At 41.0% G+C, this 27500-nt stretch overlaps 2 protein-coding genes across 5 annotated transcripts in view; both read right to left on the reverse strand.

Moving 5' to 3' along the window:
- Positions 1-52: 52 nt before the first annotated feature.
- LTV1 (LTV1 ribosome biogenesis factor) lies at positions 53-12312 on the reverse strand. Its single transcript, XM_079970969.1, has 11 exons — positions 12156-12312; positions 10729-10860; positions 9695-9886; positions 7466-7553; positions 6002-6146; positions 4714-4948; positions 4160-4287; positions 2905-3041; positions 2622-2674; positions 1492-1692; positions 53-436 (listed from the first exon to the last, which is right to left on the reverse strand). Exons 1-11 carry the CDS (start codon positions 12156-12158, stop codon positions 323-325), a joined length of 1428 nt encoding a protein of 475 aa, XP_079827095.1. The 5' UTR covers positions 12159-12312; the 3' UTR covers positions 53-322.
- Positions 12313-15488: 3176 nt separating this feature from the next.
- PHACTR2 (phosphatase and actin regulator 2) overlaps positions 15489-27500 on the reverse strand; it is a 92167-nt gene continuing 80155 nt past the window's right edge. For all 4 annotated transcript variants that reach the window (XM_079970962.1, XM_079970964.1, XM_079970963.1 and 1 more), the window contains 7 exons: positions 27292-27482; positions 25225-25381; positions 24166-24221; positions 22845-22906; positions 22376-22513; positions 19681-19757; positions 15489-17653 (listed from right to left, as the gene is read on the reverse strand). In XM_079970962.1, coding sequence (XP_079827088.1) covers positions 17638-17653; positions 19681-19757; positions 22376-22513; positions 22845-22906; positions 24166-24221; positions 25225-25381; positions 27292-27482 — 697 coding nt within the window. In that variant the 3' untranslated portion in view covers positions 15489-17637. The remainder of the gene's footprint in view (positions 17654-19680; positions 19758-22375; positions 22514-22844; positions 22907-24165; positions 24222-25224; positions 25382-27291; positions 27483-27500) is intronic.

Consider the following 27500-nt stretch of genomic DNA (forward strand, 5'->3'; position numbering starts at 1 on the left):
ACGTTAAACCAAGTTTTGAAAGTCTAATTGTTATAATGAAAGCAGACAAAAGTGACTAGTAAAGAGATTTTACTATAGAGGAGCTTGCCCATCTTAACAAATGCCTGCCAACACTTCCATAGGAGAAAATATTACAGCAGTTTTATTTCAATGGTACCCAAAAATGATTTTGGATGTAACCAGATGCCGGTAAGTGACTATCTGAATTCAAAAAGTCATTATCTTAAACTTTGCTGTTGTCAGGCTGAAGACAGAAGTTCCAAAAGGTATCAGCAAAGAGTACGGTAGCTGAGTGTCCTTAACAAGAAGCAATTGTTTTTCATTATGACAGCTTGAGCCCTTGAATATTCTGTTTCAGGTTGAGCAGCTCTTTCTCTTGCCTCGTCTTCTCTTGCTTGAAGGCCAATCTGTTTGCTTTCTTCTCCATTCTGCGTTCCTACACAGATAAAACATTTATTTACATTTCAACAAAGAAGTTCCCAAAGCAGTTTCCTTAATAAAATAGTATGCAGCCTCTGCAGCCCCTCACATGCTCTCCAGTGATCTGTAGATGACCCTCCAACCCTCCCAAACAGTTTTTGAGGAATGTGCAGGGAGAAGGAGGAACGGGAAGCCCCTTCCAGAGCAGAAATCCATTCTGTTTGTGCACAGACAGCATTGGATACAACCCAAATGCACCCTCCGCAAGCTTTGGAGGGCACCACATTGGCTATTCCATGCTACAAATGCTGCAGAAACGCATCTCATAAGAAAAGCTAGTTTATTTCTATTGCTATCACTAGTAACATGTAGAGAGTTCGGAATGAAGTGACCGATTTACCAATCCTTTCAACTATATACATGCCAGTTTTTGGGTTCTTTCTGGGCTGCACTTTTAAATTTATTGTACTGGTCACAAAGAATGCAAAGATTCTTGCAAGCAGCCAGCTGCTACGAGCAAAGATCTGTAAAAAAATAGCATAAATCCAATACTCGTATTAGCAATTGAAATGGAACGAAGGAACTTCTGCCCCCTCCTAAACCCATACAGAGAAACACCATTAGAACAAAGCAGCATCTTTTCCCAATCAGATGAAGATTAACAATTGATAAGGATCTAATATAGAGCACAATAGTGTCACCTTCTGATTAAGTTACATTTACCTACTCCCTTCTGAGTAGGTGATCGCCTTCTGATCAGGACCAGTGTCACTGTGGTGCTCAGTGTACATTGCGCTCGGCACCCTTTATTTAGCATATTGTAAAAGGACAGAAGTCAAAAGACATATACGATGCAGAAATATGCCTGCATATGCCTAACATGGTATCAGTCTGCTTGGTGCTTATCTATGGAAGACAACCTGGAAACAGTGAAGTTATCCGGGTTCGTGTTCAAAAGTTAGGATGTAAATGGCTCTGGTTCAAGTTAAAACTGACCAACTGCTTTAGTGAAAGTGACAATCAGACAAATGCACTTTTCAGTATTTACTGAAAAACATGAAAGAAGCCTACCTTTCGTTCCTCTTTGATAGCTTGTTTTCTAGCTTTCCGGTCTTCTTTACTCTCATTTTTGCATCGTGGTTGCGTGGCTACTCTTGGCAGGTCACTGTCATTAATCATTTCCATGCGTTCGGCCTGCTTAGCTGTAAGTCCTCTTCCGGGCAAAACACCCAGAGGGATTCCTGTCTTACTTGACACTTCAATTGGTTTGGGCTGAAAAGTAAATACATACAAACAAACTAATAAATGTTTTTTCTTCCCCCACCCCTTGCTATACTTTTTCATGTCATGTATAAGCCAACAATAACATTGTGGCTTTCTTCCCCAATCAGCCCAGTCCAAAGTTCATTACAGCAGAACCTATAGGCCCTAAGTGTCAAAACAATGTTCAGTCAAAGCAGAATTTATAACCTCGCTGCGGGGGGGGGGGGATGTCTGTTTGGCTATGATTAAATAATAATAAAAATGTATTCTTGTTCTGTTGCAATATTTATTAAATGGCTTCCGAGCCAGCTCAGCCCAGCAGTTCCATCGACCAATGCATTGCTTGGATCCCCCAATTGCTTCCAGCGGTTTGAGACCCGTGGGCGCTGCCTGGCTTTTTTTAAAAAAAATGGCTTCCTTATACTTGTTGAAAATCTTTGGCAGATTACATAGAAATTACTTGAAAATATGCATGTATGTTTAGTATTTAAAGCAGAGAATAGTGATAATTTTTTAGCTTCCGATTTCCAGGTAAAACAAGTTACTAAGAACTTGTTTTCTGTGACAGCAATAAATGCAAAAATATTTAATACCGCTGAAGGAAGAGAGAAAAGACACCAACCAGTCTATGCTGGATCACTTTTGAGTAATGACAAACAGGTCTGAAGAACAGTTACAATTCTCCCAAAACATGTAAGCTTATGACCACACATGCTACTGGGATAGCATGAACTACACAACTAGTTATGTGCACCCAGAGACAATCATCTTCCATGCCACATGGCTTTTAATTTCAAAAGCCATTTTCAAGATGATAAGGCTTGCTATTTTATTTTTCCTTTAAAGCAAAAAATCCCACTAGGCATGCGGAAATTCTTGGATGTGCCTATTATTGGTCAAAATTCTTAAAATTATATAAAATAGAAACTTCAATTTACCTTTTGTGGAACCTCAATAAGTTTTGGATGATTGTATAAGTTTGAATAGGTACCTTAAAGAGAAAAAAAGAGACACAAGTTTAAGTAATCAATCAGTTATTGCCCCAGTTATGATTTTAAAACTTTTGTTACAGACCAAACAATTGATTAATAATTTCATATTCACTGGCCTTTTTCGTTAATAGGTACTGTGTATGCTAGTTTGACACACAAAAGCAGCAGTATAATCCCTGCATTTTTTAGCTGTGGGGGGGGGGGGGGACATGTAGCTCTAGACACTAACTCAGAATGGATTCGCAATCCCACTTTTCTTTGGGTTCTTCAACAACCAAAGCTGCAATTTCTTCTATCTCATCTTCATCCTCACTGGGGAGCAGCTTTGAATCTTCTTTGATTTCGAGACCTTCAAGTTTGACACAGCTTTTGGGGAAAAATAAAAGATTCATGAAGGCATATTTAAAACATTTTAAATTTAAATTTAAAACTGCCTTTAGCTGCTCTTCCATTGATCAGCATCCCTTAGAGCAGCAGTGGCTAATTTATGCTCTCCAGACTTTGTTGGACACCAGAATTCATCAGCTAGCCTGGTCAATAGCCAGGAATAATGCAAGTTACAATCCGGCAACAACTGGTATGGCAGAAATTAGTAGACATACTGTACATTATGTATTTGAAAGGTGTAATTTGGCAAAGTAGTTCCCCTGAATTGTGCATCACAATAAAATACAGACTTGCACACTATCAGCAGGCATTCCAACTGCATAAATGCTAAATATTTTTCTCTCAGTACAGCCTACGTTGTTCGTTGCATACCCAGTTGTATATAATTAAAGGTATTTATTTATTTATTTTCCATAAAATGTATATACTGATTGTTAAACCCCGCTGAAGTATATTCCCTCCTCCTTTTCCTTCAATCAGATACTTAACAGGGCATCACAATTGCCTCTTCCGTACCCGACACACACTTTATAATTGCTGCTAGAGGCAGAGAATGTTGATTATCCTGAGTCAATATGAAGTAAATATCAATACATGCGTCAAGCCAAACATTTTGCCATCAAAAGCTATATATTTAAAGGACTTTGGCTTTTTTCTTCTAACATGGCAATTGATCATCGGTAACAGCAGTCAAGCATGAATATAAACAAGAGATCCAACTGAGCTCTTCCCCCATGAACCAGATAAACCACAACCAAATTAAACAATTAGAGAAATATAGTGTTTTTCATGAAAATGCCTTTAAATAAAAATTACTCAGCTTCCAATGTAGTCTCTGGAAATTAATCAGTAAACAGAATACAGAAACACTAAACCAGCAAAGGCTTCTTTAGTGCTCATGCAGCTGTCCTTTTCGTGCTACACAATGGCCTTTTTGATTAGTCTTTTAAAATAATTCCTTTTTTAAAAAAATGGCCTTTTAATGTTTTGATTGTAGCTTGTGTCCAACATTTGTAAATCACCCTGATGTCGAAGGGTTCTATAGAAATTCTTTTAATTCACACCGAGAAATCAGACAGCTGGGACATTCTACGTACTTCTTTGCCTTCTCTCTGTAGTAGTCATTCAAGACTTCCTGTAACCGCGTACTGTCGCTGTGAATGAAACCTTCCAATTCGGCATTATCCAGTGCTCCAATTTCATCATCGTCAAACTGCTCAAAGAACTAAACATAAAACACACAACACTCAATCTGAATGTATCTGGAACTAATTATATAACTACAGTAACAAATCTGAACCGCACAGGGAGAGGAATTCGAGTTTTGAGAACAATTGTTTTCATTCTCCTTATTTCCTTCTCCTTTATGTAAAAACTAATACAAATTTCTTTGCTACCCTGCTGATTGACAATAACATATCTGCGGTTCAGAATAAATGTTACTCAATATTGAACAAAAATATGTAAGGTACATATTACAGAGTATGATTGTTTAGCAGTTAGCTGTCTTTCTGTCATTGGAAAAATATGATAAAGTAGCCATTTACAAAGGACTTTGATCTGCCTGTATCAGAATCAGAGTTTGAGTGGGGGAATAGTTGCCAACAACCCTTTAAGCTTCACCAGAATCATTACAGTTAGGTTACCTCACCTTCTCAAATCTCTCATCCAAAAGGCTCAACTGTTCATTCCTTCTCATTACTGAAGAAGTCATGGAGTATTCTGTGAAACGGCTCTTGGTCTCTTCTTGCATGAAAAGAAATTCTTTCATTTCTCCTTTATTCTCACTGTCATCTGACAAAGGACCATCCGAATCCACATCACTCTGGATGCCTTCTCCATCCTCTTCCTCCATGTCCTCCCATTCATCTTCATCTCCAGACTCCCTAGGAAGAGCATCCAAAAAGAAACAGAAACCCAGCTATCTCATTTTTTTAAAAAAAGAAGTATTAAATAATTTCTATCTTGCTCTTTAGCCAAAATGGCTCCCAGGATGGCATTTGAAAAAGAGGCAGAAAGTGTGCCTTCAGGCTTACAATAAAAAGCCAAAGCATAGAAGGAAAGGAGATGGGAAAGGAGGTTGAAAAGCAAACTCTTACAGTTTTTATAACAACCACGTAAACATAGCTTGATGGAATGGCTGCTGTAAGGCAACAGCTGAGGGGAAGGGGACTGAAGTCACTTGGTTTCTCTGCAGCTGCAACTGCAGCTGATTATTATTGTCTAGAAGGCTGTCAGGGGCCGGCAGCAAACATACATGACTGCCTCACCACTATGGAAAGTAAACACAGGTGGGTCAGAGGTGATGATGGGCAGAACTCGTGGGTGCCTATGCTGCTTCTGCCAGCATAGAACAAGGCAGAAAGGTGGGAAAAGAGAGGCAGCTGCAGCAGCATTGATTCTAGGAGGCACCCTATTTCCCTTTGGCTCAGTGTCACAGGCAATGATGGACTGGCACTGTGAGAAACAGTAAGGAGAGGACAAGATAGCTGGGCCAACTTTAGAGAGAAGAGATTTGAGAAACAATGTAAATGGTTGGGGAAGGATGAAGCTGAACTCTGAATGTATTGTTTGTTTTGCCAGAAGCCCTAAGAATGAGAAGAGTCTTAAGCCTTCCTTGGTAAAGAAATAAAGTGCTCAATAGGCCTACCCTAAATTGAAGGTGGTACACTTGAGCTTCTGATGGATCTCTATCAGGCTGCTGCTCTTCCTCCTCACCTCATTTCTTTTTGGACTTCTTGTCTAACCAGGTCATAGGTCATTACCTTTCTTATTTTACAGTTAAATAGCTGACGAGGTGCTGATTTTCAGACACTGAAAAGTGTCTATATGAAAAGGAGCATGAAGATAGTTCCTTAGCAACGTTTTGCCCAGCGGCAAAACGCAAAACAAAGAACAGAAAGGCAACAAAGGACAGTAATACTTTTCCATTCCATTACCAACAAGCTTCCTTTTCCTGCTCTGTGCTTCCTTGATTATTAGCCCTTAAAATGAAGTCATCATCAAGAAGATTATCAGGATTGTCGAAATCAAAGTCATCGTCAAGTGCCGCAACAATGTCAGGATCAAAATCCAGCCTAGGCCCTAATGATAGATAAAATAACACCTTATAAACGAGTTATGACAAGCCATTTCTCAGAAAGTGTCAGAGCCAAACAGCCAGTTTGCTGTAAACACCAGTCTTTAGCCAAGCATAGAAAACCATCCATTGTGGCTGTTCCCTTTATAGAATTCCCTTCTATGGCAGACTCAAACCTGAGTACCTTTTTAGAAGTGTTGCAAGACCCCCCACTTGAATGGGAAGGCTTTTGGGGCACAGAGCTAATTTAGAAAAGGGTGAGGAAAAATTAGATTAATTAATTTTTACTGTGTTCTATGAGAGGTGTTGTGTTATAGCATCTGCTTTTGTTTTCAAATTACTATTTTTTTTAAATTCAATAAGTGATTTTGCTATATTTAAACAGGCTGCTGCCAAATTCTTTTAAAAATACAAAGAGAGCTGATGAAATGGTTATTAGTACACAACTTAAAAAAACAAACAGACAAACCCCAAACTAGCCTGCAATTCAGGGTAAGTAATTTATGGTACAACTCTATTCTCATACAGTTTACAAGAGTTTTTCCCCTGCTGTCTGTGGACAAATGCCGGCTCCCTCGGCCTGAAGCAAGGTGAGCGCCGCACCCAATAGTCACCTTTGACTTTTTACCTTTTACCTATTCCCCACCACACGTGAATAGAAGAATGAGTATGATAGCCAACTTGAGGTGGAAACAACACACATATAAAAAATGTTCTGACAGTGCTTTTTTTAAAGTGTTTTTTAAATAAAAAAATACATTGAATTTTCCACAAGGCTCACCATTGCCATCTAGTGTCACATTGTATATTGCACTTAAACCACACTTAAAATGTTTTATTTGCAGCTGTATAGCTGAGTCCTAAGTCAGACTTTGAGTTCATCCACTAAAATCAATGGACAAGTCCAATGATCTCAATGGGTCTATTCTGAGTATTTACAAAACTGAAATAAAGGTTGTGTCCTTTCCCCTGTTTCCAGAAGACTTACTTCCAGCATGGTAGAACGATGCATCTTGCAAAAACATTTATCTGTTCTGCATAATTGATGCTAATTTGATTTTGAATGAAGAATAAAAAGATCTAGGCAATCCCAAAGCACATAGAAAATAGTTTCACTTCCTATTTTCTATTAGATTACATAGTGATGCTGCTGCTGCTGCTCATATAGAAATTCTGCAACATAAGTAATCTGTAATAATAGATGCTATGACAAAGAGACAGCTTAAGCCTATACTTTGATAGTCACTTTCTAGAGAGTAGCCTCCATTTAACATAGTATATCTTCTTAGTAAATATGAACCAGACTGCAGTGTAAATTTAGTACCTGAAATGGGAGCGGCTTTGTTTAACAATCCCACATCCTCTTCAAATTCTGATGCAAACACTGATGAGGGCAAGTTAATGGTGGGGGCCTAAAAAGCAAAAAGAACAAAACAGAGGCCATTTCCCCCCTAAAAAAATTACTCAAGACACAAAAACCACTGAATATTATTACTGTTTTTAAAAAATATTTGCCTGTTCTGAAATTGGAGACACAGCACATGTATGTTCATTCCCCCCCCCCCGCCGCCAGTGGACTAGTATCTGCAAGAATTTCTTCTACAGAGGCTTCTCTGGAGTGCAAGTTGACAAGCAAGGCTGCTGGAATCCTAAATCCTGGAAAATGTAACTTCTGGAAAATGTTCCCCCCTTTTTTTGTAGATGCACAAACTATGATGTTATGGCAGTATGTTCCATCACCACTAGCCAACTTATTAATTGCTACGTGTTTGGTAAAAATCTTCCCTCCACACCTCTAATCCTTCCAAATGGCTGCCAAAGAGACATACAGCACTCCCCCCCCCAATCTCATAAGTTGAAAAGGGCTTCTATAAATCTGCTTGATAGAAACTGAATTTAAAAATTACAAAACTTTATCATTTGTGTTATTAGCTACTATTATTAGACTTATTCACACCAATAGTAGTTAAAAAGCCATGTTAGTCCATTGTAACAAAATTCACAGAATCAATCAGTGAAAGAGGCAGTTGCATTTTTGTTCTCATTGCTACAGTACATTGCTTTTGAGCGTACAGTGGTGCCTCGCAAGACGAAAAGAATCTGTTCCGCGATTCTCTTCGTCTAGCGGTTTTTTCGTCTTGCGAAGCAAGCCCACAGGAAATTCGTTTTGCGAAGCGCCTCCAAAACGGAAAACCCTTTCGTCTAGCGGGTTTTTCGTCTTGCGAGGCATTCGTCTTGCGGGGCACCACTGTAGTTCTTTGTGGCAAGGCTGATTACAAAATAAACTGATGATAATACTTAGTAACATTTATATTCTGAGAGAAACGTGTGGCTGAGGTTATAATGTAACCCAAAAGACCAGAAGCCTAGCTCTGTGACTTTGTGATGGTCACAAAACACTTATGGCTGCCTTAGTAACAGTTGCTAAGGAGGGAGGTTTCAAGATGACTGTCTGAAAATGACTAGTGGGAGAAGCTCCCTTTGTTTATAGATGGACCAGCTGTAGAATAAAATGCAATTTGCTTCCATCAAGGGGTCCACAAATTCAACTGCCCATTAGAATTTGTTCATGTAGAATCACTGACTAGTCCCTGAAAGAAGACAGACAGGTAAGGCTTCCCTGACAGGGGCAAGGATTCAGAGTCAGAAGGCTCTGGCTGGAGGGAGAACAAAAGGCCAATTTGTCAGCTGGCTGCCAACTAGAGGAGAGCAGAGCTCAGCTTGGAAAGTAATGCTGGCAGTCTGTGAGAAAACTGCTGGGAAATGAACTGGCAGCTGGGGAGAGCACAAAGGCATGCTCTGAGGTAGTGGTGAAGCTTCAAGTAGGCACCAAAATCCAGAACCAGAGGGTTTCAAGATGAGCTCTTGACCAGAGGGTGAATTTCAGCAAACATCTGAACTATTCTAGAAGTCAATAGGAAGAAGTCTGCTGCTCAGCATCAGTTCCTCCTTATGGCTGCCTGGTGTGAAGGTCAAGCAAATTGGGTCCCAGGGAAAAACTACTGGGGGCTTATCTGGCTGCAAAAAACCCTCTTAGATGTTAGGAACTGTAGCAGCAGATACCCTGGTTAACTGCAAACTGTACACTTAAGAAATTGCATCCTACCACCTGAAATGCAACACTTTTTTCTTTTTTATGTAAATAATTCACTTAACAATAAAATCAAGTTTGTTCATCTGTCTCTAGTTGTGTTGTCAATCCCATGTCTATGTCACAGGAAGCAGGCTCCTGGGTTTCTTCAAGACATAGAGGATTTATTTTGGTGGCAGTGGTTAAAGGTTTTATAGTGAATGCAACATTCGTTAAGGCCTGCCTGAGAACTTTATTAGGTATTAAGGTAGGAAGTTTCATAGGCTGAAGCCTCAAAGATTTCAAAAACAACAACATAGGTGTGATAAACGGCCGCAATGTTTCATCACATTTATTAGAAGTTTTCAGAATACTTTATTTAATAATTTCAATCCTGCCTTTTAAATTTTTTTTTTAAAAAAACACGACGTCTTTGCTGAATATCCTTATGAGAGTACCATGACAAGTACATTGTGTACTTACTGGAATTTGCTGAATTTCCTCGTGTACCTCTCCTTCTGTGGTCACAACAATCCTGCCTTGTTGACTGGGTATGCTTGATGGAACGAGCTCAGAAGGTCCAGAAGCTTCTTTGAGATGTTGCAGGTAGTCATAATCATCATCAAAGAATACTCCATATTTCCTCTGTTCCTCTCTTCTTTTTTCATCAACCCCCTAAAGGTTTTTTTTTTGAGGGAGAGGCCCCAAATTTATTTATTTGTGTAATAATTCCAGTTATGAATCACTTCCTATGAAACATTTCAAAGCAGTTTAACAATAAAAGCATCTGCCCAGTATTTTTGCTGAACATAGATTAAAGGTAAAGGGACCCCTGACCATTAGGTCCAGTCATGGCCGACTCTGGGGTTGCGGCGCTCATCTCGCTTTATCGGTCGAGGGAGCAGGCGTACAGCTTCCAGGTCATGTGGTCAGCATGACTAAGCCGCTTCTGGTGAACCAGAGCAGCACACTGAAACGCCGTTTACCTTCCCGCCGGAGCGGTACCTATTTATCTACTTGCACTTTTGACATGCTTTCGAACTGCTAGGTTGGCAGAAGCAGGGACCGAGCAACGGGAGCTCACCCCATCGTGGGGATTTGAACCGCCGACCTTCTGATCAGCAAGTCCTAGGCTCTGTGGTTTAACCCACAGCGCCACCCGCATCCCTGAACATAGATTACGAGGAAGCAAATATTTCAGGGAGAAAGCAGGCACTTTGGATACAGTAACTTTCTAAACACTTTTTATGAAGTGTGTGAACACAGATTTTAGCATTCCCTCACCTCCAAGTAGCCCAATTAGATTTTTATTTGAACTATACTTCCTTGAAAACTACACAGTGTAGTATGTATGCCACATGGTTTCAAAATGCAAAAATTGTAATGCAAATAAGTGCTAGGGAATTATTACACATTATTACAAACCCCAAAACTTCAAGGCTGAAATAATTTCTGGCTCAATCCTCTGAAAAGTAAAAGCTCAGCCACTTTCCTACAACACTGTATTTTATAACCACCTTCTGTGCAGGTAACAGAACTCTCTGGGGTGCAGTGTCATCTGCTGCCAAGGGGTCCCTCTGACTTCTGTGTACTAAATGAAAGGTTACGGCTTTTTTCTTTTCTATGAAGGGTTTCTTCCGCCTGTGAGGCTGCAAAACAAAGTAAAGATACTTAAGAATGATCCATAATTGACAACTTTTCTGCCTAACTATATGGACTGCATTTGACTGAAACTTCCAAAACTTTTACAAGTATCTGAAATTGAAAAGCAAAGCAAATTAGTCAAAAGTTGTTTGGATTATAGGCTTACCCACTGATCTGGTGCCTGGAGACACACATGCACTTGGCACCCGCATGATATCATTTCCTTGCTGGCTTGAAATAAGCATTCTGCTGTAGTCAAGAGATTAGGCTGTGGTGTGTGCTTGGCTGCATGGAGTATGTGAGTGGTACCCAGGAAAGTTTTGCTGGTTTTCAAAACTGACAGTCCCTAGTTTAACAAACACACACTTGCAGCAGCCAACATTTATGCACTTGTTTTATGTCTCTGACATGGGCTTACAGATCTCAGCTTCCTGTAGGAGAGATCCTGAGTGTTCCAAATACCTTTTGCCTGGTGGGTAAGAAAGCCAGAGCAGGCCCAACCATGAGGCAGGGTGAGGTGGCTGCCTCAGGTGGCAACCCCCAAGGGGCAGCATACACGTTCCACCAACCAGCTTTGTTGCTGGTCTCTCCGCTGGGTCAACAAGAGGGGAGGCAAGGTGTTCTGCCATCCAGCACTGCCACCAGGCAGGGTTGAGATCTCCCTGCCTGGTGGTGTGGCAGGAGAAGCCGGTGCAAAACTTCTCTGCTGGGTAGGAGCAGGGGATCTGGAATCTCACCCTGCTGCTTGGCGGGTTAAACTCCACAAGGGCTCCTCAAGGAGAAACAGAGCTCTTACACTCCATCGCAAGGGTGGCACTGGCGCATTTCGCTTCAGGCGCCGAAACGCCTTGGGATACCCATGAGGAAAGCAAAACAAATGTTTCTTCGTTTGTTGTGCAAACAAATATCAAGATTACAAAAGTGATATTTGAGACCTTGGCTGCGTACACGGCATGCATTTAAAGCACATCTCCCCAGGAATTTTGTGAAGTGTAGTTTTGCTGGGAATTGTAGCGTGTTGAGGGTCAGCTACTTCAAACGTATGGCGCGTATGCAGCCCGTGCCATCTGCCTTCATTTCTGCCCCACTGTTATGCCTACTCAATCCCCCCACAACTGCTAAGAAAAGGCCACTGGGGCCTTAGGTCTCCAGCCCCGTCCCGGCAGGGAAGAGGCCGGAGGAACAACAGCAGAAATTCTCCCGAGGCTGCCAGCGCGACCCCGCGAGGAGGAGCGTCATGCTCAGAGCGCGCACGCAGGCTCCTCCTCCTCAAGCCGCCTTCACCTGCCCAGCCACCTACCATGGCGCGAGGACACGGACGTCGCCGTCGTCACCCACCGAACGTTCCAAGACCCCTCAGCACGCGACTTTCAAAAACCAGCACAGCAGCTGCCCGTGCCCACTCCGTTTCACGTGCTTCCGGCTCCAGCGTCGCTCTAGTTTCCTTCTCTATGGCGTCCGTTCGTCCGCCATCGTTAGAACATACCAATTCATACTAGGCTGCTCGGAAAGAGGGGAGCAGTGGGAGAACACACTCTATTTCTACTTCATTTGAATAGCACTGATGTAGAAATACTTATCGTTAAGAGAAAAAGTTGCCGTGTCTGCTATTGTACGAAGTTACACGGAGTAAAAAAACCAAAAAACCACCCCCGGCAAAAGAGTTCAATTGTGTTGACCCTATCTGCCAGGCGGAAGTGCTGGTGGGAAACGGAGCGGCACTGGAGCTCTGGTGTACAAATTGAAATGCCCCGCTCTTGGCCGTGAGTCTCTATGGTCTCAAAGTGATGTCACGGCATCTCAGTGGTGAAACCTCAGCTTATTGGGAGATCTGTGTGCCTGAAGTAATAGGGGCAAATGAATGTATACTGTGGTTGTATGTACAGTATACGGAAAGCACCAATGTGTACTACAATGGCGTGTGACTTAATTTTTGCGGCATCATCTTTCGTGTGCTACAATGCTACAATCTATTTTATCTTAGGGGCGATATGAACCTTTCTTTCACCAGAGAGAACTCAGGGACAGGGTGACACATTTTAGCCCCCCACCCCCACCATTGCAGAAATTAGGATATATTTATTTCTGCCTTTCCTTCTTGTTTGCTTAAATTAAAGTGATAGCTCAGGAACTGTCTTTTTGCTTTTATTGCTGTGTCAGGAGCTTTATTTATTGATGTATGTATGTATGTAAATTCTGTAAATAAATGCTTTATGCACAATCATGTCAAGGCAATGTATAATAAAAACAGGAACACGGACACACATACACACAAATCCATCGATACATTTTTTAAAAAACAACCCTAAAACAATGCAAAATAGACACTCCTGGCAAAGACCCATTTACCCAGCTGGGAAAGCCTGTGTGAACAAAAATCTTACCTGTTGTTTCTTGACAGGAATGCTATTCCACAGAACAGGGGCAGCCACACTGAGAGCAGTGCTCCAGATTACTGTGGGGCAGGCTTCTGAGATCTTTGGAACTTGCAGAAGAAACTCCTTCAGAATACAGTGATCTATTATTCTACTGGGCATTTAAGGGGTAGGGTCTGTCAAATAACCTGATTCTGAGCTGTATAGAGCCTTAATTGTTAGTACCAACACACTGAACTTGACCTAGTAGCAAATTGGCAATAAGAGCGTATCCCCCAAGCAAGGTGATTTGTGGTAGTTTTCCCCAAGCAACATGTCATGATCTGAAAGTTGATGCGCGGAACAAAGTACTGTAATTAAGGCGCTCACATTGTTTCTCAAACTTGAGCCTCCAGCTGATGTTGGACTGAAACTCCCATCATCCCTAGCTCACTTCATAAGAAACAATTGGGGCAGAAGCTGCCAAGAGGAAGGTTCTAATTAAAGGTGCAGATGACCTCTGTTAAGTGGAACTTCTCAGTAAACATAAAAGATATTGGGTAAGGGAACAGGCATTGCTAGGTTATATAGCTCAATATTAAGTCCATAATTAAATCACTGTTTTAATTCCACTTCTAGCCAATGGCAGAAAAAAACATTTCCTCAGCCGTGCAGTAGCAAGGATTTTTTGGGGGGGCAGAATCAACATGATTGGTCAGTTAGTTATTTTTATTGTTTAACTTGATTGGGAGGGTGCAGCTGCCTGCCTGCCCACACCCATGGCCCTCTCCACCAATTACATTTCTGGGGTCTGAGTTTGCCTATCAGCAATACAGCTCTGTGTTCCTAACCCCTTCACATGTTAACTAGCATCATTAGAGCTGACTGCATATCTCCTCCGTAAAGGAGATGCAGCTTCAAGCATTCCTGCCCTGCCTTCCTTGTCCCATTGCTCACCTCTTGCTTGCTTGCTGTGGGAAAACAAATGAGATTCCTGTGAGAAATGGGATCAGGGCAGGAAAAGAACAGTGGCACCATCTTTTGTGGCTGTGTGTGTGTGTGTGTGTGAGAGAGAGAGAGAGAGAGAGAGAGACAGACAGACAGACTCCAGGTTGTGACCTAAGCATTTTGGAGAGAGAAATAAGTAGGTGAAAAACTGTTTTCAGTATGAAGTTTCAGTGCCAATTTCTCTGGGCAATATCCAACTAAACCATACTCAAGAGAATACTAACTTGATTTCAGTGGGTCTACTTAGAGTATGACCACCATTAGGGTATCACCATTTCTCTCTCACATAGCTGAGGAGCAAGCTTTAGACCACGGGTGTCAAACACAAGGCCCGCGGGCTGAATCCGGCCCACCAGACCTCATCATGTGGCCCGTGTAGCCGCCACCAGCCGCCAGTCTTCACCTTTTATTCTCGCTTTTTTTTTTTACACAAGAAAGCCGCCTCTTCAGCGTATGCGCGGCAGCCTACAAGCCAGAGAACGTCTGCCCTCTAGCGGCGCCGGCCGTTCTACACAGGAAACCTCCACTTTACATGCATTCAGGAAACCTCCACTTGTTTTTATATTGAGCGCTTGCCATCCTGTGATGTGACAGATCCAACGGCTGCCTGAACCCTTCTCTCCTGTACTGTAAGTCCTACAGATACAACCGGCCCTTTGAGGGTGACCAAACTGCTGATGCGGCTCCCGATGAATTTGAGTTAGACACCCCTGCTTTAGACCATGTTCTCCAACCAGTAACAGCGTTAGGTGAGCTTAATTTACTTTTCCTATTCATTATTATATGTTATAATACAGCGGCGTGATAGAACAGTTTCACTTTATTTCTGAACCCATTTAACTGACGGCAATGAAGGAACGGAACAATATTGATTATTTTTCTTTGCTATGTCAGGCATTCAGATGTTTCATTAGGTTATTAGTAGTTGTTAGCAATATCCTTGTGCACCTACCCAACATTTAGAAACTATGTGTATTTCAATATGATAAGACTGGGAAATACAATTATTTTTTATTTTGGAGGTGTGGGGAATACAGCCCACTGCACTTAATGTAAATGTAAATGTATTAGTAATGAACATGATACAATATTACCAGCTTAACTGTGTGTCCACTCTTTAAAGATTTCTGGCTGGAATCCCACATAAACTTACTTGTAAGTGCCTTTGAGCTCAGTGGGGCTTAAGTCAGAGTACACACAAACCGGACTGCACTGTTGGACATTCTTAACTTTTATAACTAAAGCTAACCCAGAAGAATACAATACAAGTGTTGAGGTAAAAAATAATAATTAAGTGACAGAGACCATTTATTGCCTGAAAAAAATACATATCTTTTATAATTAAGAACTAAACAGGGCACATAGACAAAAATAAATTGTAGTATGTACATACATTAAAAAGGATAAATAGCATATATATATATATATAGTAATACTGCAATACATGCCGTTGTGTATTTCAGGCCCAGAAGTTTCACCGTGTACATTAAAAGGATAAATAAGTGCTAATATAAGACAATTTTTAGTGTAAACAATGTCATAGGCTTACAATAAGCCAACATACTCAGGGCCAACATAATAAAGCACATATTGCCTCTCTCACCACCGTATACTATTTAAACTTAACTAAACATGTATTCACAAATACAATTACAAGATAGTATAAAAGTAGACAATTTGCTTCGCATTATTAACACACAACAAATACAGGCTGTAGGTTCCAAGGCCTTTCTATAATTTTCACGAGTCCTTTATGGGGATATTGTAGGGACACCTACGGAACGACCCTTCCCCACATAGGCACAGAGTCCACTGGCTGAGAGATCCCTGAAGGGCATGACAGAGCTCTGGTTTCACCCGTTTGGTACATGGATACATAGATATACCTTTTAGGGAATGGGAGATAAGAACATAAGACGAGCCGGCTGCGTCACAACAATGGCCCCTCAAGTACAACATCCTGTTCCCACAGTGGCCAACCAGATGCTTATGGCAAGTCCACAAGCCAGGACCTGAGATCTGTATTCACCGTCCAGCCCTTTCCCCTTGACTTGATCAAGCAGGCTGGACAAAGATGTAAGAAATGTGCACAGGCAGCCTCATTCCTCAGACTGTCCTGACACAATGCCTGTGTACATTTGCTAAAAGAGGAGAAACAAGGCTCTCTTATGTGGAATAGGTTCTCCCCACCCCCCCATTTGCAGACACAATGGTCCATACCAATATTCTCTGCACATAGTCCCAAACACAAAGGCAATGTAATACCCATATATTCTGTGGCCAGCAAATGATGTTGTCTATCAAAAAAAAGTCTGCTCTTTCTGCCCTGGAATGGCCAACTACGAGAGTGCTGGCACACGGCAGTAGCATGAGGCTGTGCAATTTAGAGGGAAAGTCTTGGCAAGTGATGAACAGCTTCTAGGTCTTATACTATGTACTCTGATCCAAGAATCCGTTAATGTAGCTGAAGCTATAAAGATAAAAAATAGACCCAAACTACTTGCTAAACTGCTTTATTGTTCACTTTCATTTCTGTTTGGCTTCAGAATTTGATTGTCAAGACTCGTAGCCTAAGCAAGGCTAGAAGTCAGCAATTCAGCCCCGACTTCAAAACCCAGATTTTTCAAAAGGCATTTCTATCTGCATCTTTTCATTACAATTTCACAAACTGTCCTTCCTCAACATGTTTCTCAAATTAGTACATGATTATGGAGGACCATGATTTTCCTTTAAAAAAAAAAATCTATGTTGCAATTCTGGACATAGTTGCACGCTCAAAAGTTCTGACCTCCTTCTACTGCCCAGCTCTGCTCAAGATTGGAGCCTCAATGCACTTTTAAAAAGCATGACAGTCATATTTTTATTATTATTATTTAAAAGCCTATGAATCCAGCTAGGACTAATTACTGGCAAATTCACTGGCACTGCACTGTATCCTGTTTATGAAGAGAGAACTTTATGTTCTCCACTTGGCTATGAAAAGTTGAGGATTCTGGAACAGTACGCACAGAATTGCTCACATTCTTGGGTTTGCACTTTTAAGAAGTTATCCAATACCCCCATATAGCATTAGGTTAATTTCACCCTAACAGGTAGAGACTCTCTTCTGTCTGTTTCTAACCTACATGAAAGTGGATCCTGGCAACAAGTAGCCTCACTTTTTTTTTCTAGCCCAAAAAAGGTAGAATTTACTCTGAATAAGATGACCTCAATACCATTTCCTCTCTTATTATGCAACTGCTTTCACATTCCTTCCAGGATCTCTCTTAGATTCATCACTTTTGTTAAATGTGGAGGCCACATTGTTCAATGACTTCAGGTTAAACGGCTGCAGACATTTCAGTTGCAGGGCACTCTTGAGATGCTGCGCTCCCCCCATGTTGGTAGTTTGTGTCTGGATTGCAGGATATTTTCAAACACTTATGGACGGTGAAACCTGCAGTAGATAAAAAGAAAAATAAACCTTTATTTCAAAATCTCTCTTCCTGTTCCTGGAGATTTAGCATGGGTCCAAATATCTGTAAAAGCCAAAACATTCAAATTCTGTTTTCTTTGTATATGACTTGAATCTGTATTTCAAGCGTGTTTAAGACTGAACTGAGCAACATGGATATAAAATGCCTGCTAAAATGTTTAAATCTCCATGACTGACAATGTAAACGCTTGCTTCTTGGCTCTCTGTGGGCTGCTGGATCTGGAATAACGTTCTAATAATTACAGAGATTGAAAGGATGAAAGTTGAATGGACATTTGTGGAAGACAGAAGGCTTAAAACTTGTGATTAATTTTGACCTCTTAAAACTGGGGGGCAGAGATGTTGATGGCAATCCTTTATTTAGATTACATTTAGAATGGTTTGGTAATCCTTTTTAATTTAACAGCAGGATGCCTTCCCACTTTGCCTATTACTTTAAATTAGGGGATTGGCAATTGCTTTGGAGATGGGGGAGAAAGTACTTTGCATTTCCTGTCTCTTACATACTAGAAATAGAGCTTTTTGCCTTGCTGCATGAATTGGAAAGAAAAGCAATGTTTAGGGAACAGGAGGTGCAAAAACCTTGTGCTTTGATCATGTCAGAAGCCACTCTCAGAAACACAGACAACATGGGCTTCTGTAATGCCTACATTTAAGGCAGTCCATCAGAGGAACCACTTTGTAAGGTATTTAGAATCTTCTCCCGTCTTTAGTACATTTTATGCATTTATTTGAGACATTTAGCACATAGTGACTTGGAATGCCCCACTGGAAAAACACCATTGAAAGTTACAGCAATGTGCAAAATTGTTCATGTGCCATGCTGAAAAGCAGCAGAATGAAGCTAGCATTCCAAAATGCAACTTGCCTACTACTGGTACAGAGTTACTGCTGCAGCCCTATGTGCTAAGAAGTACAGTCGTACCTTGGTTCTCGAACACCTTGGTACTCATACGTTTTGGCTCCCAAACACCACAAACCCAGAAGTGTGTGTTCCAGTTTGCGAACGTTTTTTGGAAGCCGAACATCCGATGTGGCATCCGATTGAGTGCAGGAAGCTCCTGCAGCCAACCGGAAGCCGCGCCTTGGTTTTTGAGTGGTTTGGGGAGTCGAATGGACTCCCAGAATGAATTAGGTTTGAGAACCATGGTATGACTGTAATGGTGCACAGAGCACAGTTGGACAAGGCAGTATGGCAGGCCAGACATGATCAACTTCCCTCTTCATACTGGGCTCTGCTGTTGCTATATTCAAATAAGCTATTCATTCCAAAAAGATAACTACAGCCAGAAATTTCTGAAGGGTTCTCCCCAACCCAACGCAAGCCCTCCCCTGCCTCAGCTTTAAGTGAAGTTCATATGTGCTACATCAGTGAAAGCACAGGCAGGGACAAAAAACTGTAGATAAATGCAAAGCTATAAAGCTGGCTTTTATTTGTCAGGAAAAGAAGTGAAACAAAGCAGATGAACTTTGTCAGGATGCTGATAGCTCATAAAATCATAAAAAAGATATCCATGTTCCTGGTTGTGTGTAATAATTTCTGCCAAGACAAGGAGGACACTGTGCAGGTAGGCCATACCCCAGGCCCCACTGCCACAATCATTTGTACCAAGAAATCAAGGACTAGGCTGAGGTGTGGGTTTTTGCTGCATCAGGGCCAGATCTAGAAATCCTTCCACACTTAAAAGATCATTATTTTCAAACAATGGCAAATGACATGTCACCTGGCAGCCATATGTGGCAGGGTGTGAGGGACTCAATAAGCTGCTTTTCATGCCTACCTGAGACTTCACAAGGGTGGGTGTGTTCAAGCACCAGGCAGGCTATAACATATTACTAATAGCCTGTGTTCAACAAGGTGAACCACAGGTTGTAAACCTGGTATATAAGGAACCTAGTAAGGTATCAGAAAATATTGCTTCTGAAAACTGAAATACAATCTGGGGGTTTGTATTTCAATCTGGGGTTGAACCCCCAAGTTTCCTTACCTTGTAAACTGCCGACTCTCTTCATGTACTTCCATTTCGGTGCTTTTAAATTCATTTAATTCTTTCCTTATTGCTGCCTAGTTTAAAAAACAAAGTATGAGATAAGACTGTACACACACACACACACAATGTAATAATGTAATGAATATATATATATTATGTAATGTATTCACCATTCTGGAAAGAGCAAAGTATTATTTTGTGTCTAGCCCATTTTTATGTCATAACATATACAGTTAAACTTCTGTTCTCTTCATATCTCAGTGCAACCCCATATTTAGGCAGTTTGAATATTATACCATGCAAAGTTGTACACCATGATGTTTTAAGTGTAACTAAAAAGACAGACCCACCCCCCAAACTGACAGGTGAAATCCAATACCTAATCCAGAAAAAGACCACCAAACCCCACTTTAGATTTTACATCTATGGACTTGTTGCTGAATAGCTGCAATTCAGGGCTGCTTCACATGTTCCACTTACATGGTAGTGCTTGATGATCTTGCTCTTATGTCAGTTCTTTTACAATACCCAAATACTCATGTATATTAAAAAAAATGTGCACCACTGTTCTGCTCTCACAACCTCAGCACACCTACATTCTTAGGTGTGTTTCACAAGACACAGGAAATGACATACAAGGCCCTGCTATGTTGTCTCAGCTCAAAGTCAATTTTTTCTTCCCATCTTCTTTATCTAAAACAGTATTTATGGTTCATAAGATAATTCCAATAGAAAATGGCTCAAGCTACAAAGAGTGCTGGGAAGAGAGGTCTTGCAGAGGTAGAGACAGAAAGGGAACCAGCCACCTGTTTAATGGGCATCCACAAAGTGATTATAGCAGAATACAGTTCTAGTGTAGTGGATGACTAATACTTCATGCATAGCAATTGCAAAGAACTGCAGGATTCCTGCCTTTCTTGACGGAGGACAAGATATGAGGCATGTAAGATGAATAATGCTTCCTGTCTAGGAATTAGCTCCTATTTCAGTTTTCTGTAACATCAGTGAAATATCTGGACATTCTAGGCCTTTGTTTTCATGTGGCAGATTATTAAAAAGCAAAGTAGCCATTCAGTGTACTTTACATTGGTAATGAGAGTTGACATTTAAAAAGAAAGACTAATCACTTTGCTATCTCTTCATTTATTCCATAGTAATTTTCTAAAAAGGCTAGCTATCTGCATACAGCTATTACCACAAATACTTTTATGATAATTGCTGCTTTTCGCCCCCATCGCTCCATTAAGGTCATAGCTACTCTTATTCTATTGCTTGCATTTTGTTTTTTGAAAACACCATTAATATCTCTCAATAATCCTTTATAAAAGGCATCTCATTAGAAGTAGAAATCTTTCAGTGCAGGACAGAATTGCAGCACGAAACAATTATTATGCTGTGTCACCACAATGATATATCTCTAACCGCAGTCTCCTGTTTCAGAAGAGGATTATCTTGCATAATTCTCATAGTGATGTTGAAGCATAAGAGTTATGCAATAGCAAATGAAGTGTTAAGTACCAGAAGATATATCTCCTACTTTAGCATATTAGGCCAGAATTAGAGACCTCCTCTCATATTCCCCTCAATACAGTCATGTGCGATTGGGAACCTTGACCTGACCAGGGTTTCTAACCACATATACAGGCCTTACATGTATAGAGTTGCATATGTTAAAGGTAAAAGACCTTACTCACAACCCAATACCTAGTGGGGCCAAGTGGGTGCAACATGGTGATTAAAAGCTGCGGGGTTTAGGTGTCAGCACCTAAATAGAATTTACATTCTCCTTTTTCTTATGGTGATGTTGAGTAATGCGAAACTGTCAGAGAATGAAGTGGAGCAAGGCACTGGAAACTTGCAACATGGTGACGTCACATCATGAGTTTTATGTTACTGAACGTTAGGTGTGGGGAGAGAAAGTGGAGGTAGAGATGCCAGGCCGCCTAGTTCCAAACTTAGTAGCATGAATTTCCTCCCTGGAATGCTGGAAGAAGCGGGAAAGGAAAGAATGCTGCACACACCGTCAGCTTTGGTTTAAAGCAGGCATAGGCAAACTTGGCCCTCCAGATGTTTCGGGACTACAACTCCCATCATCCCTAGCTAACAGGACCAGTGGTCAGGGATGGTGGGAATTGTAGTCTCAAAACATCTTATGTTTGCCTATGCCTGCTTTAAAGCAATAGTAGGGAATCTTTTTCAGCTGGAGGGCTGCATTCCCTTCTAGGCAGCATTCTGGGGGTACATTCCCCACCAGTGGTGTGTAGGACCAGAAGAAAAAGTGGACAGAGCAATGACAGCAACTTTTACCAGTAGACTAATTTCTGCACACATTCTATCATTCCTCTTTATCCTCCAACCAGAAAAAAAAATAGTTGAGGGAGCTCAAAGATAACATTCCACCTAAGACGGGTGTGAAATAAGGCTGGGGCTGGGGGCTAGGATGAGAGGATATGGCTTGAAGAGAACTCCCAGGGCCAGACAGGGAAAGTCCCTGGGCCAAAGGAGAAAATACATCTGGTCAGTGTATTTTTCCTTCTAGATGGATGTGCTCTGTCCATGGGTACATACATATATTTGGAAGCAACCTCTGCTGCAGGAATTAGCAGGAGTCTCTGCTGGAAAATATAAGGGCAAAGAAAATTTCTGAGATACAGAAACAAAGTTGCATTTATAATCCATATTTGTCTCTTGCCTTGTCTGCAGGGGTTAACCTTGCCCAGGGCTTGTCAGCACGGCGATCATAATCTGGAGAATCTGTTACTTCCACATACTCATTAAAACGCAGGATTCTTCTTGCTTGCAGCTCAGCCACTGTTGGTCTCAGACTGAGCTGTAAAAGAAGGCTAGGTGAACAAACCAAAGGAAAGCAGAGCAAGGACTAATGTTGGAAAAGACACACCCTGCAGATAAGCAGGACCCAAATTGTTATCAGGATACCCAACTTTTCATGTTGGTGACACATTATTTAGACATGCATCATTCCACGACACAGTAATTCAGTTTTCCTAGAAAACCAGTGGACTACCCGCTCCCGTTCCAGCCCTGGGAGGAGCATGGGGAGCGTTCGCACAGCACACCTACACACAGCAGTCGACACACCAATGTGTCATGTGTGACACACAGTTTGGAAATCTCTGGGATATGGAATACATTTTGCGTACCTTTCTGCTGAGACTGCGCTTCAATTCTCTTTTAGCTTCTTGTTCCTCTTCTTCATTCTTTTCTGTTTTTAGATGAAAGAGAGAAAAGGTAGGAATAATTAAAAGGTATGTTAACTACTGTATAGTACTAAGCCGGTTTGAGTAAAAAAGCTTTCAACTTTATTCCTAACTCATTCTGGTTTCCTCCCCTTTTTGCTTCTCAGCACATTACAGTCACTGTCCCAGATGAGGAACAGTAGATGGACAGCCTTCATTATTACCAATCAAAGTAGGGAAAGCAAGAAACCCAAAGAAGCAATGGTTAAACTGAAAGTCGTTGCTTTCAGACATCCTGCATAACTAGCATCCATCCTGATTTGTTTGAGGGGAGCTGATGTTGTATCAGAGTCAGTGTTATTCCACATTTTCCAGTATATCTCCCCATCACTTTCCTTACTGAAAAAAATCCAGTCTTTGGGGGAAGCAGGTTGCACAAGACCTCCCAATCCACTATAATTGGGAGCCCTGAATTTGCTGGCATGTGATTGAATCCCACCTGAATATACCAACAATCTGGAAGCACCAATCCTGTAAGGTACGCTCATAGCCCTTCGTCTTGATCTGCCAGCAACCCTTTTTATATAGTACCATACTACCTTCCTGTTTATTTAATTTCACAGTATTTTTGTCCACCTGACTGACTGCTGGTCACACACAGTTCAGTTTTGTGCTCTAATGTAATCCAACAGCATAAAACTGAATTTTCCATCATGTCCTCTGGGGATTAGTTATGTTTATATAACTTTGTAGGCTTGCTAAGGAAATGAAAAAGAAAAGACAAACAGCTCTGGGATACTGGAATACTACAGAAAGCAGATTCTGTCTGCTGGTTTTACATGTAGTGATAATCATTAATATTCTTCAGCTGGCACATAGAGCTATGACGTGTTTCTAGAAAGCTCGTTTTGGCAAGATGGCAAAGCCCACAGACATTAAGGCTCCAGATCTGCAATTTGCTAGATATACAATGGGTATTAATGAAACTCGGTGCTAAGGAGTGAAGATATTTAACCTTCTTGCTGTCATGCAAACTGCAAACTAGTTGCATAGGCAATATGCCAAGGTCACAAAACAAGATGTTTGATTCAAGCAGCTCTACAATGTTATAAACTATCTTCATTCACCTGTCATGGCTCAGAATTCTGGGAATGTCTCTAAATTCATTTGACCCAGATTTCAGGTTGGCATCTGATATGATCATGCACTATCTTAAGTCTCCAAGAGAAAGAAATTATTTATACATAACACACACGCGCGCGCACACACACACTGCTCTGCTTACGTCTTAGGATGTTTCTCTGTTCTAGTTCTTCTGAAGTAGGCCTCTGGCTAAGCCTCCTGCAAAAAAAGGGGGGGGAGGAAAATAATGCATATTTTCAGTCACTAAGACAGAGAACTGAAATGCAACAGCTAAATTTATTTTCAAACCATAAATGTCAAATGCCAGTTTATACTAATGGTGGCTGTATCAAATGTGTTGCTGAATGGGGTTAACATGGGTTTGGAAATAGATGCGTATTTATCATTTACTAAATACTAATGTGCTTATCAAGTCACATTTAACCTTTCACAAGATCAGCTATGTATCTGAACTATTTTATTTCATAAAATGTATATAACTTCTTGATTGTTCAAAAACAACCCTCAATATCATAAAGCAAATAATCCATTAAGTAACAGTGGGAGACACTCATTTTTTTCATCATCCTCAGGCAATGCATGAGAGAATCTGCCCAGACGATGCAAGAAGAAAATAAAAGGCTAGATTTCAGGCAAAAGGCTTAGAAAAACATGCTCAGTTAAAGCAAAATGCTCTTTATGTCAAGTAACTTCAGAAGTAGTACATAAAAGTTGTATCAATGTAAGATGTGAATTGATCAGAAAAATTACCCAACAAGATGTTTGAAGTTCAGATTTTTCAAGCCAGCTAAGTACTTGTCATATAACAAAACGAAGCAGCAACCACCTGCAGTTATAATGATTCATACCTGAAATGCTATTTGTTTGTTTTGCTTTATGTATTTGGCCTAGCTTCTATCCAAAACACATGAGTAAGCAGGATGGGAATGCGACCAAGATATCAGTGATTAACAGCTGTATTATTTTTGTTGCGGCTTTGTGTGGGGAAGTGTTGAACAATAGCAAATTCCTTCTACTAAAACAAATAAAGTCAGATCAAGTGTCATAGCTGTAGTGGGTTCATAATTATGAAGTGTGATTTATTTTATAGTGTTAGGACATGCCTCAGCTCACAGAACAGGAAAACATCTGGGTCAGACCCCAGACCTGCCTCCATTCTCTCTTCCCACCTCCCAAAATGTGCTCAGATGACAACTGATACCTCACTAGCTTTGTGCCAATCTGATGTCTGATTTCCTGCCTCTCCTCTTCAGATGTTCTCGGCAAGATGTTTTTGTCTTCCAGTTCTTTTTTCGATGGCCTGTTGCCAAGTTTGATTGCAAGAGTATCCCTACGGCGTATTTTGCTTGCTAAAGAGCCTGGGATGGAATGGAAGAAGAGGATAAAGGGAGGGAGAGGTTCATTGATTCATTCATATTTGGGCTTAAACATGCCAAATCCCAGCAAAAAGCTTTTTAATGCAACCCATGGACACCTTCTATCTTTACGTTCTTTCAATGGAGGAATTTTAATTAGCAGCATCTGAAGCAAAATACTTTTGACTTACTTCATGCCCACAAGAATTTGAATAACTTAGAAAATAACAACCTGCCTGCTAGGATGCAGTCAGAAAGTTCACAAACTTTCCCCAGGGCCTATGAAATAACTTGATATAAAATCTCAGCTTTAGCAACTTGCTGCATAGTAAGAATGCAGTTTCAGTTCTAGAGCGGTAGTTTCGTAATCTGGGGAACCGGGTTCGCGTCTCCGCTCCTCCACATGCAGCTGCTGGGTGACCTTGGGCCAGTCACACTTCTCTGAAGTCTCTCAGCCCCACTCACCTCACAGAGTGTTTGTTGTGGGGGAGGAAGGGAAAGGAGAATGTTAGCCGCTTTGAGACTCCTTAAAAGGGAGTGAAAGGCGGGATATCAAATCCAAACTCTTCTTCTTCTTCTTCTTCATTAATGCATTTGCATATTTTTTAAAGATTGTCTTCAACAATCATCAACAAGCAATTATTTCTAAACAAATTTATAGCATGCATTTATTATTATATATTTATCACATGTTTTTTTTAAAAAAGTTATTTTAGTGGTCTCAGACAAATCCAGAACAAGAAGTTTCTGGATGATGATAATATGTACTCAAAAAACAAATGGAACAAATCAAAACCCTTTGACCCCTATGTACATTGATTTATTTAAGTGGCACGTATACGTAATTTATTATTTAAGATATATTTATGCCCATCCTTTGCCAAAATAGTCTTCTAGGATAATACTAAAATACAGGATACAATACACAAAAAACAACAGTGTAAAATAGACAGAACACCAGCAAGTAAAGCATTAGGAAAAGGCAATTAATAGGAATCTCAGATACCGCTAAGAGCCAATAAAGGCCCAGGCATATTAACCTGGTACCAAAATGACCTATATGTGGAAAAAACCATAATTTGGGTGCCTATTCTGGGCCAGCACTTGGTTCAAGTGTCCTCTGCTCCAGCCTCCTGCACCACCCGTGAACTTGCAGGAGGGCAGCAAAAACAGGGGCTGCCAAGCAGCCTGGTACTGAAGAGAGAAGTGTTAGGCCAAGCAGTTGCAGCCACCACAATGTTAACTTTCCCCAATTGCCTCTGGCCCACATATTTGGGGGAATATGTATCCCCCAGATACATTTGGGGGAAATGAAGTTGGCGATGACTACAGCTGTCTCACACAGGCATGTCTTTCTTCATGCTCATTAAAAAAATTCTTTTTAAAAAATATGTAAAACTGCAATTAGACTGCATGAGACTTCTGTATGAAATGGAGTATCTGATTTGACCTGAGAGGAGGTCCAAGGGAGCAATTTCAGCAGACACATCTTTGCTGAAACCTGAGAGAGATATGGAGGACTTTTGTCGAGAAATCTAAACCAGCTTCCCCACCCCACATCTCTGACCTTCAACATTAGCAGTATGCTACAATGCAAGACTGCTGCAAGTCAGTCTCTATCAGCACAGTCCCTCAACCTGCGATCACGGTATAATAGTGTGCTACACTGTAAGGTTCATGCGCCTGCACATACACCCTGCTGCAACTGGTACTGTGCCATCACCTCTGCAGTTCCAACATCTGAAGTAAGCAAGGTGGTATTCCTTAACTACGTAGACGTTTGTCTGGGTAACGGTTTGACTTGATGGAGGATCCAAAATAAAGTGAAAGTTGACTCTTTTGACAAGGTGGTAGAATTCTCTGCTCAACAAGTATGTTTCCCTCCCCCTTGTAAACATGGCTTAATGGCTTACTTTCACTACCATCATCATCATCTTCATCATCATCTGTGTAGAGTATTGGCCCATCTGAATCAGAGTCACTGGTGTGATTCTCTTTGTAGCTCTCACTTTCTGGAGTGTTTAGGGTTTCAGAAGGTTCATCTGTTGGGGCAGGGCTTGGTTGGTCAGGGCTCTCTTTTTCCTGATCTTCTTTGGTAACAGAACTGTAGATCCACAGGGGA

The sequence above is a fragment of the Podarcis cretensis genome, assembly GCF_951804945.1.
Source record: "Podarcis cretensis genome assembly, chromosome: 3".
Classification (NCBI taxonomy): Eukaryota; Metazoa; Chordata; class Lepidosauria; order Squamata; family Lacertidae; genus Podarcis; species Podarcis cretensis.